The sequence below is a fragment of the Neomonachus schauinslandi genome, chromosome 11 (assembly GCF_002201575.2).
Source record: "Neomonachus schauinslandi chromosome 11, ASM220157v2, whole genome shotgun sequence".
Lineage (NCBI taxonomy): Eukaryota > Metazoa > Chordata > Mammalia > Carnivora > Phocidae > Neomonachus > Neomonachus schauinslandi.
This window is the reverse complement of record NC_058413.1, coordinates 7,579,691-7,591,044: the sequence shown is the minus strand read 5'-3', so window position 1 is coordinate 7,591,044 and position 11,354 is coordinate 7,579,691. Positions and strand designations below refer to the sequence as shown.

Below are 11,354 nucleotides of genomic sequence, written 5' to 3'. Positions count from 1 at the left end.
CGGAGGCGGCGGCTGCTGGGGAGGCGGGGGCGGCGGCGGTGGCGGCGGCGGCAGCGCCGCGAAGGGGAAGGCCGCGGTCAGGGCCCCCACCGAGCCCACGGGCGGGGGCGGCGGCGGCCCGGGCACCAGCAGCCCCGCCCCAGGCCCGGGAGCAGGCGGTGGCCCCGGCTCGAAGCCCCCTTTGGGCCCGGAAAGGGGGGGGAGGCCGGGGGGGCCCAGCTTACCCAGCGGCGTGGCGTTCGCTCCGGTCGCCATGGCGCCCCCGGGGACCGGCACCGGCGGCTCCTTTTAGGCGGCGGTGGCGGCTTCTTCTTCGCGAACCTTCCGGGGGGAGGGGACCCGACTGCGCTGCCCCGGAGCCCGTCCTCTCACGCGGCGGGCGGCGGCGGCGCGAGACGCACAAAGAGGGAGGAGAGAGGGTGCCGCGGGGGCGGGCCGGGGGCGACGGGTTCGAGGCCTGGATTGGGCCGAGCCGAGGCAAGGGGGTTGGAATCGGCGGCCTCCAATTGGTGGAACCTTAGCCCTCCTCGATGCACGCTGGGATTGGCCGGACCGTTAGGCCAGGCGAAGAAATGGCGGCCGAGCCTAGCGAGCTGGGAGGTGTCGCAGCGCGCACTTCATTTGTTACTGCGCGAACTGAGCTCGGAGTCCAGAAAGGAGGGGATAGGGTGGGGCAAACTCTGTGACGTAGGGGCAAAGGGCTTTCTCATTGGTTGAAGTTGGTTGAGTCAATCATTCTCTGTTGCGTCGTAGTGTCATGGGATTGGCTGTCGCTTGTTCGATTCTTTTTCTACTCCCCTCCCACGGGGAGCAGTTTCGCTGGGATTAAGCGAGAGGTCGCGGCTGTACCCCGGTTGAACGAGATTTACCGCCGGGGGAGGAGTGGAGCAGGAGCGCGCATGCGTAGACGAGGCAAAGCTACCTCTCCGCTCTTAGCTTCATGGTCGACCCCGGGGTCCGGCGCGGAAGCCCTAAGTGACGTAAATTCTCGATTCCCATGGTAACCCGGAACCGAGGGACGGGGGAGGGGCCGGCGCGCGCCCGTAAGCCGGATTCGTTGACTCGCCGCAGGTAAAAAGGGACTTCCTGTTTTTCTTAAAAGAAAAAGTTATAAAATAGTCTTTTTGAAGGATCAAAGCAATATTTGGGCCTATGGAAGAACACCTAATTTTAGGCGGAAAACAATATAAAGTCAATTCCAAAATTAATTTACAAGTACATTGCATTTCCATTAGAATCTCAACTGGGTTGGGGGTTGATTACATCATCTTAAAATATAATTTTGAAAGTAGTGGGGAAACTTGTAAACGAGGTTGAAGAGGAACTTGCTTTTCAGACAATAGGAACAGCACACAAGACAGGATAATGAAAGTGATTTTGTTGTAGGAAAGACAGATTAGTGCTACAGAATAGAGACTGGAAATAGATTCCCCATATGTAAGTAGATTCAGTAAAGAAAAAATTTAGCTAACAGATGGTGTAGGGTCCTAAATTAAACAATAAAACAGACCCAGAATACAATATAGGCGAGTGTCACGGTCATCTAAAGGTAGAGACTTTTAGGGAAACAAAAACTCAGACCAATGAAAGATATACTTGATCACCAAAGAAATTAAAACTGATGAAAGTCAACAGACAGTAACACATTAGGAAGATATACTTGCCATACATGATAGCTAATATGCAAAGAAGTCTTAAAAACTAATTATAAAATAAGACAAAAACAATAGAAAATGAGCAAAGATTGTAATAGGCAAGTCTCAGAAGAGCAAATCCAAATAGCAAGAAAACATGAAAAGACAGCAGTACCCACCCTCCGCAGGAAAATGCAAATTAAGATGATAAGGAGGAATCCCTTTATATAACCATCAAAATAGCAAACAACCAATGTGCTAACACTACTGAGAATTTCTTTTTTGGAAAGCATTTTATTATCTATTAAAATTGTACCCCTTTCAAGAAAAATTAAAAATAAGCCCTTTCAATGTATCAGTCCCACTCCTGGGAATCTGCCCCAAAGCAAGGCGTGTGATTATATAATGTAATGTGTTCATGGTTTTCTACTGCATTTACTGCAGCACTGTCTGTAATAGTGAAAATCTGGAAACAAAGTGGGTTTCCTTTAATAAGTGAAGGGTTCAATAAACTGGAATCCCTAACCTATTTTAATAGGCAGACTTGAAAATCAGTTAATCCATACCAACTAATTTAGAGGGACGTCTGTGCTGTTACTAAATAAGAAAAGCAGAGATATATTACATGATCTTGTTTTTGTAAAACCCTATATATGTGTGCACGTGCCTGTCTGCATTTGATTACACGAGGATAGAGAAAGCTATAGAAGGGTATACACAGCATGTTATTAGTGAAGACATTGGACAGGAAAATAGGTTACCTGGAAATTGTTCCATACATTTCAAGAACTCAACGTATTTTTAAAATATGCTTCATGGGACACCTGGGTGGCTCAGTCGTTAAGCATCTGCCTTCGGCTCAGGTCATGGTCCCAGGGTCCTGGGATCGAGTCCCACATCAGGCTCCCTGCTCAGCGGGAAGCCTGCTTCTCCCTCTCCCACTCCCCCTGCTTGTGTTCCCTCTCTCGTTGTGTCTCTCTCTGTCAAATAAATAAATAAAATCTTAAAAAAAAAAAAATAAATAAATAAATAAAATGTGCTTTGTTCTTTTTAAACATTTATGACAATCCGGGGCGCCTGGGTGGCTCAGTTGTTGGGCATCTGCCTTCGGCTCAGGTCATGATCCCAGGGTCCGGGGATCGAGCCCCACATTGGGCTCCGTGCTCCGCAGGAAACCTGCTTCTCCCTCTCCCACTCCCCCTGCTTCTGTTCCCTCTCTCACTCTCTCAAATAAATAAATAAAAATCTTAAAAAAAAAATTTATGACAATCCCATTTTTTTAACATATAACTATAAACATAAAGAAATGCATTATAGGAAAACACCAAATTTATTTATTTTTTTTAAGATTTATTTATTTGAGAAAGAGTGAGCAGGGGCAGGAGCCTGGGTGGCTCAGTTGGTTAAGCGACTGCCTTCGGCTCAGGTCATGATCCTGGAGTCCCTGGATCGAGTCCCACATTGGGCTTCCTGCTCAGCGGGGGGGTCTGCTTCTCCCTCTGACCCTCCCGCTTCTCATGTGCTCTCTCTCATTCTCTCTCGCAAATAAATAAAATCTTAAAAAAAAAAAAAAGGGGGAGGAGCAGAGGGAGAGAGAGAATCCTGAAGCAGACTCTCCGCATAGTATGGAGCCTGACATAGCGATCCCAGGACCTTGGGATCATGACCTGAGCCGAAATCAAGAGTCGGATGCTTAACCGACTGCACCACCCCGGTGCCCCAGAAAAATCACCAAATTTCTAATGGTGGTGGGATCTCAGCTAATTTTTTACTTTTTTTCTTGTATTTCTGTATGTTCTATATTCTACTTTAATTTTCTTATACTGAGAAAGTATTATTTGTGTAATAAAAAAAGCTAATATGGACAAGAAAGGAAAAATATAAGCTGTTTATTTTTTTCTAAAGACTTTATTTATTTGACAGAGAGAGACACAGCGAGAGAGGGAACACAGCAGGGGGGGTGGGAGAGGGAGAAGCAGACCTCCCGCGGAGCAGGGAGCCCGATGCGCAGCTCGATCCCAGGACCCTGGGATCATGACCTGAGCCGAAGGCAGACGCTTAATGACTGAGCCACCCAGGCGCCCCAAAATATAAGCTGTTTAAATCATCTGTTTGAAAATGAGGGAAAGTTAATTTATTCAGTAAATACAAATTCTCTGGAGGAAGAGAGAAAAGAGTCATTAAATGTGCGAGCAGCTGTTGAGTGCAAGACAGTTTGGTGGATACCAGAGTAAATAAAACACAGTTCCTGCCTTCCAGAAAATCACAGTCTAATAAAGGAGAAAAACAAATGCACAAATGAAAAGGTACTATTTTTTTTTTAAGATTTTATTTATTTGACGCAGAGAGAGTGAGTGAGCACAAGCAGGGGGAGTGGCAGGCAGAGGCAGAGGGAGAAGCAGGCTCCCCACAGAGAAGGGGGAGCCCGATGTGGAACTCGATCCCAGGACTCTGGGATCATGACCCCAGCCAAAGGCAGTCGCTTAACCAACTGAGCCACCCAGGCGCCCCGAAAATGTACTATTTTTTTTAAGATTATTTTTTTAAGTAATCTCTACAACCCTCATGGGGCTCAAACCTACAACCCCAAGGTCAAGAGTCGCATGCTCTACTGGCTAAGCCAGCATTATAATGATGCTCCCCGGGCCGCCTGGGTGGCACAGTAGTTAAGTGTCTGCCTTGGGCTCAGGTCATGATCCCAGGGTCCTGGGATCGAGCCCTGCGTTGGGCTCCCCACTCAGCGGGGAGTCTGCTTCTCCCTCTGCCTGCCACTCTGCCTACTTGTGCTCTCTCTCTCTCTCTCTGTCAAATAAATAAAATATTTAAAAAAAAAAAAAAACTGTCCTTCCTTATTCATAACAGGCCCCTTTGGACCATACCAGACTTGAAGCTAACAGGTGACTCATTGCCATCTCTGAGAGCCCTGGGATAGCTTCAGGATGCTGGCTGATCAGAAAAACCACCCAACTTTCAGCCCCACTTCTGGGGAGGGGAAGGGGGCTGGAGATGGCATTCAATCACATGGCCAGTGATTTCATCAACCATGCCTGTGTAATAAAACCTCAATTTAAAACTCTGAACAGGGGGCGCCTGGGTGGCTCAGTCGTTAGGCGTCTGCCTTCGGCTCAGGTCATGATCCCAGGGTCCTGGGATCGAGCCCGCATTAGGCTCCCTGCTTGGCAGGAAGCCCGCTTCTCCCTCTCCCACTCCACTGCTTGTGTTCGTGCTCTCTCTGTCTCTCTGTCAAATAAATAAAATTTAAAAAAATAAAATAAAACTCTGAACAGGGGCGCCAGGGTGGCTCAGTTAAGCATCTGCCTTTAGCTCAGGTCATGATCTTAGGGTCCTGGGATCAAGCCCCACATTGGGCTCCCTACTCAGCGGAAGAGTCTGCTTCTCCCCTTCCCTCTGCCGCTTACCCCCACTCGTGCTCTCCCATTCAAATAAAAAAATAAAATCTTTTAAAAAAAATAAAACTGAGCAATGAGGTTTGAAGAGCTTCTGGGTTGGTAAACATACTGATGTAACAGGAGGTGGTACATACCCTGACTCCGCAGGGTCATAATAAGCTCTTGGGCTCAGGACCCTTCCACACCTTACTGCATTTCTCCATCTAGCTAGTCATTTGTGTTCTCTGTAATAAAACAGTAATAAATGTAGGGCTTTCCTGAGTTCTGTGTGTCCTCCCTGCAAAGATTTGAACCTGATGGGGGGTTGTGGGAACCCTGAATTTGCAACCAGGTTGGACAGAGGTGTGGGTAACCTGGAGACCCAGGACTTACGGCTGAACTCCTTAACCTGTGGGGTCTTCACCAACTCGGGGTAGTTCATGCCAGAATTGAATGAATTGTAGGACATCCGGTTGGTGTGAGAGAATTGCCACTGGAAAGTAAAAGGTACAAAGTTCCAGCCCTTCGTACTAACCTTTGATATTTTCGGTCTTTGAACTCTGTATCTTATAGTTCAGAAACCCCAGCCCTTGGTGAGATTGATTGGTAGTATCATGTAGCTAACTGACACCATAGAAGAGCAAGTCCATGGCTGTTTGCCTCTGTGTCCGCCCTTTGGAGAGCCCCACCTGCGATTCCATTACCTGAATTAGGAATAATATCTACCATGGAGTGAGGGATTCACTGTGCACTAAGAACTTTTCATAATTTTGTCTTTCCTGGAAAATGATGTTTCTTTACCACTTCCTATTATTAAAGGTAATTTGAACCGGGGGGAGATAGGTAGTGGAATTTGTGATTTAGGCACAGATTAGAAATAACAGCATAATAGGTACATGCAAATCACATATCTGATAAAGGACTTGTATCCAGACTCTCAAAACTCAATAAGAAGACAACCTTACTTCTTTAAAAGGAGCCAAAGATTTGAACAGACTCTTTTTTTTCTTCATTTTTTTAAGAAGACTTTATTTTTAAGTAATCTCTACACCCAACGTGGGGCTCAGACTCACAACCCTGAGATCAAGAGTCACATGCTCTGCCAACTGAGCCAGCCAGGGCCCCTGAACAGACTCCCTTCCAAAGAAGTCGTACAGATGGTAAATAAGCACAGGAAGAGATGCTCCACATCAGTCATGAATGAAATGCAAATGAAAACCACCATGAGATTCTACTACACATCTGTTAGAGGGGCTGAAACGAACCAAGACCGACCATACTGAGTGTTGCCGCGGAAGTGGAGAGGGTCGAACGCGCCTATCTTGCTGCTGGGAATGCAAAATGAAAATGGTACGGGCGCCTCAGTGGTTCCTGCTCTCTCTCTCTCTCTCTCTCTCTGTCAAATAAATACAATCTTTGGGAAAAAAAAAAGAGGCGCCTGGGTGGCTCTGTTGGTTAAGCGACTGCCTTCGGCTCAGGTCATGATCCTGGAGTCCCGGGATCGAGTCCCGCATCGGGCTCCCTGCTCAGCGGGGGGTCTGCTTCTCCCTCTGACCCTCCCCCCACTCATTCTCTCAATCTCTCTCAAATAAATAAAATCTTAAAAAAAAAAAAAAAGATCGGGACACCTGGGTGGGTCAGTCGTTAAGCGTCTGCCTTCGGCTCAGGTCATGATCCCGGGGTCCTGGGATCGAGCCCCGCATCGGGCTCCCTGCTCAGCGGGAAGCCTGCTTCTCCCTCTCCCACTCCCCCTGCTTGTGTTCCCTCTCTGGCTATCTCTCTCTCTGTCAGATAAATAAATAAAATCTTTAAAAAAAAAAAAAAAAGAAAAAGATGGGCGCCTGGGTGGCTCAGTTGGTTAAGCGACTGCCTTCGGCTCAGGTCGTGATCCTGGAGTCCCTGGATCGAGTCCCGCATCGGGCTCCCTGCTCAGCGGGGGGTCTGCTTCTCCCTCTGACCCTCCCCCCTCTCATGTGCTCTCTCTCGCTCTCTCTCAAATAAATAAATAAAATCTTAAAAAAAGAAAAAAAATGGTACAACCACTCTGGAACAGTTTCGCAGTTTCTTTTTTTCTTTTTTAAAGATTTTACCTATTTCACAGAGAGAGACGAGACACAAGGGGAGAGGGAACACAAGCACGGGGAGTGGGAGAGGGAGAAGCAGGCTTCCCGCTGAGCAGGAAGCCCGATGCGGGGCTCAATCCCAGGACCCCGGGATCATGACCTGAGCCGAAGGCAGACGCTTAACAACTGAGCCACCCAGGCGCCCCAGTTTCACAGGTTCTTAAAAAGTTCAACAACACTCACCACACGATCCAGGCCTTACACTCTGAGGTATTTATCCAAGAGAAATGAAAGTATATGTCCACACACAAGACACACATACGTGAATGTTCATAGCAGTTTTATTTGTAATAGTCCAAAACTGGAAATAGCCCAAATGTCCAACAGGTGACTAGCCAAACAAACTGTGGTACATCTATGAAATGGAATAGTACTTGGAAATGAAGAAGAACGGCTATGAACACATGCAACAACATGGGTGAATCTCAGATAATCTGCTCAGTGAAAGAGGCAGAGGAAAAAGAGCACACTGTACGATTCTATTTATGTAAGTTCTGAAAAATGCGAATTCTTCTATAGTGATGGAAAGCAGTTCAGTGGATACTATGAGGAGCAGGAGGGATGATTACAAAAGGGCAGGGGAAATGGCGTGGGTGTGGCTTCCCGGGTGTATACATGTGTCGTCATCAGATAGTACATTTTCAATACATGCAGCGTATTGGATGCCAATTTTCCTTCAATAAAGCTGTTTTTTTAAGATTTCACTTTTATTAAAAATTTATTTCCCTGAGAGAGAAAGAGAGCGTGTGCACGCGCATGCGGGGGGAAGAGCAGAGAGGAAGAGAGAGAAACTCAAGCGGATTCCCTGCTGAGCACAGAGCCTGACCCGACCCAGGGCTCAGTCTCACGACCCTGAGATCGCAACTTGAGCCAAAACCAAGAGTCGACGCTTAACCAACTATGCCGCCCAGGTGCCCCTTTAAGATATTTTTTTTTCTAATATCATCTGTTTTTTAAGATTTATTTATTTGCCAGAGAGAGAGAGAGCACACAAGCAGGGGGAGCGGCAGGCAGAGGGAGAAGCAGGCTCCCCTGTGAGCAAGGACCCCGGGATCATGACCTGAGCTGAAGGCAGATGCTTAACTGACTAAGCCACCCAGGCGCCCCTCAGTTTTTATTTTTTATTTTCATTTTTTTAAAAAAGATTTTTATTTATTTGACAGAGAGATAGCACAAGCAGGCAGAGAGAGGCTGGCAGAGGGAGAGGGAGAAGCAGGCTCTCCGCTGAGCAGGGAGCCCGATGGGGGGCTCGATCCCAGGATCCTGGGACCATGACCTAAGTCGAAGGCAACCGCCCAACCAACTGAGCCACCCAGATGCCCCTCAGTTTTTATTTTTAAGTAACCTCTACACCCAACATGGGGCTCAAACTCACAACCCTGAAATCAAGAGTTGCATACTCCTCTGACTGAGCCAGCCAGTCCCCCTCAATAAAGCTGTCTTAAAAAACAATAGAAGAAACTAGGGAGAGAGAGAGACCTGCCTGTAGTTCTACTCCCAATGCTGATTTCATAATCTAGGAAAGGATTATCTTGGCTTTTTTTTGTTTGTTTTTTTAACGCAATACAAGGTTTTATTTTTTGAGGGATTAGATTTCACAATCTAGGAAAGGATTATCTTGGCTTTTTTTTGTTGTTCTTTTAACCCAATACAAGGTTTTATTTTTTGAGGGATTATATTTAAACTTACATTTTATTACATAGTATTTGATACATACAAAAGGATGTGTGGCATCTTGTCTGAGTTAGGGTCTGACATACATCGAATGCCCACGAACCCACAACCCAACCTGAGAACCAAGATTTGACCAAAACCCTTGCACACTCCTGGGGTCCTTCCTCATCGCTCCTCTACTCTCCTCTCCGAGACCACCGTCTTGAATTTTGTACTTTTTCTTCCCCTGATCGAATAGGGTTTTATCACATGTGCCTGTCCCACCAGACAGTAAATGATTTCCTTTTGCTGGTTTTTTTGAGCTTTTGAAAATGCAACCGTACTGTGTGTAGTTTCATGCGATTTGCTGTTTGAGTTCAGTATTCGATCTCTGAGGCTCCTCCGTGTTGTCGCATTTTGTATATTACAGGATTTTCAATCCTCCCCATGGCCCTGCAGGCCGATTTAGGATTTGCTCTATGGGGAAAACACAGCTCAGCATTTGACAGGAGCTCTCACAAGAACAAACACGGCCACTCTGACGCAGCAATGTCGCTTCCAGAAAGTCACCCTACAGGACACCTGAATGGCCAGAGTGGCATGGGCGTGGTATTTATTGCACAAGGATATTTACTGTAGTGTCCCTCGTAATATCAAAGTCGTAGAAACACAGTTACATCAGTAAGGGATCTAATCGCAGTGAGTGAACAGGAGTTGTGGGAAAGCTATACAATGGAACACCACTAGCTGTGAAAACAACAAGGGGAGGGGAGCACTGATGATGGAAAGCTCTCCAGAACAGATTTTAAAAGGGTAAGAGCAGAACAGTGTGTGGAATGTGTCACCGCACATTTAAAAAGGGGAGAAGAATAAATCATACGGAACTGCTTAAATACTTGCAGAAGGGTTCAGAAGTTTTCATTGAACCAAAGGGTTCAGACTTTTCATTGTATCCATTTTGTATTCTTTTAAAAAAATAGCAGGCCATGGACAAGGGCTACCTATTTAAAAATACATAAATAAAATAACACTTTCAGTCTTTTCAGTGCAAATTCCCAGCTTCCTGGTCTTTCTTTGGCTTGTGGCCAGCCTGTGCTGCCAGTGAATATTTTATCAGAAGCCCTTGCTTTTCCCCCCGACCTCCCACTTTTTGGCATGTTACGGTCTCAACTCCCCCAAAGCCCCTTTGGCGACCCGGGTGGCAGCCACGGGCTAGGGCAACCTGCCACAAGGTGGCGCTCTTTGCGGGCCGCTGCTTTGTAGGCAGGAAGGTCGTCCTCTCCCGGGCACCTGGGGTGAGGGTCAGGGGCCTCTTCTGAGTGGGAGCTCACCTCCCCGCCCCCGGCACGCCTCAACTTAGTCCTACACCTCCACCAGGAAATCTGGAAAATGGGAAGTTAGGAATCATATCATGTCACTCCACCATTTGGTCCATCCAACGTCCTCCAGGCAGGTGCAGACTTTGAGAACTTGGGAGGTGCCTGCCACCCTCCTTTGGGTCTCAGGGAGAGGGCAGGTGTGAGTGCCAATGTACAGCTCTGTCTCCCTCCCCGTCTGACAATCTATTTCAGCCAAAAAACCCTAGGAGTCAGAGCAGTCAGGGCTCTGCGGGGGTTGGGGGGGGGCGGGTGGACAAGGGGACAACAGAAGAACCTGGGATGGCCGGGGCCCCTGGCAGGGGCAGTAGGGACTGGGCCGCTGCAGGCTCTTCACCTAAGCTGCCATCTCTCCACCACCCACCCACCCACTTGCATCCATTTATCAAATACCAGCAACCCACCGGGTGGAGAGAAATTCTTAATTCAAACAGTTGCCTTGAATATCAGAAGAGAGATAACTGGGCCACATTCGAGACCTGACCCCTGGGCCTTTGCTCAAGCTCTTCCCCCAGACCCAGGGCCTTCCCACCCTATGCAGCCGTGTGTGTGCACCTGACCTCTCCTTCAAGGCTAGCGGTCATCCTACCTCTTTGGCCTCACCTGCCCAAAGGCTCCGGTCCAGAGCAGCCTGGTCAGTGCCTGGGGCAATGGAGGGGGGGGCTTCCTGGCCTGAGGATATGGAGCCCTCTAAGAGGGAAAAGCGCAAGAATGACAGTGCAAAGCAAAAGGTCAGCCACGGGCGGGCAGACAGACGTACCCTCGAGATGCAGGCTCCAGCAAGGATCGCTGCCTTCACTGGGGGCTGGTCCACATCTTGGTACTGACCTCTCTGTGAGCCCAGGGTCTGGCACTGAGGAGGCTGTCTGGGAATACTTGTTAAATGGACACAGGCTAATCTTCCCAGAGTCTAGCCTGATGACGGAGCCCATACTCTGCAGTCTTGGCCTGATGGAGCACGCTGATACCTAGGCAGCAGCTGGGAGGCAGGGATGCAGCCCCAGGCTTGGGCAGGGGACACAGGTCATAGCAGGCTTGTCCACAGACCAAAGCCTCGCTGGCACTGGGTGGCGCAGCCAGTGGCTGGCCCTTCCTGGGCCCTGGCTGCCTGGTGAGACCCTGAACGGGGCAGGGGTGCCCTGGATGAGAGTCCCTTTGTTCAGCTTGGCCTCCCCCCCC

General features: G+C 48.2%; 2 protein-coding genes across 8 annotated transcripts in view; both read right to left on the bottom strand.

The window, feature by feature from the left end:
* SF1 (splicing factor 1) overlaps positions 1–616 on the bottom strand; it is a 14,088-nt gene extending 13,472 nt beyond the window's left edge. For 4 of the 7 annotated variants that reach the window (XM_021685518.2, XM_021685517.2, XM_044919699.1 and 1 more), the window contains exon 1: positions 225–616. In XM_021685518.2, the coding sequence (XP_021541193.1) occupies positions 225–255 (31 nt within the window). In that variant the 5' untranslated portion in view covers positions 256–616. The remainder of the gene's footprint in view (positions 1–224) is intronic. The other 3 variants (XM_021685520.2, XM_021685522.2, XM_021685521.2) reach the window with 1 other exon arrangement.
* A 9,545-nt stretch (positions 617–10,161) lies between these two features.
* MAP4K2 (mitogen-activated protein kinase kinase kinase kinase 2) overlaps positions 10,162–11,354 on the bottom strand; it is a 4,235-nt gene continuing 3,042 nt past the window's right edge. The window contains exons 12-14 of the mRNA XM_044919558.1: positions 10,936–11,007; positions 10,779–10,842; positions 10,162–10,181 (exon numbers count right to left, since the gene is read on the bottom strand). Of these exons, the coding sequence (XP_044775493.1) occupies positions 10,162–10,181; positions 10,779–10,842; positions 10,936–11,007 (156 nt within the window). The remainder of the gene's footprint in view (positions 10,182–10,778; positions 10,843–10,935; positions 11,008–11,354) is intronic.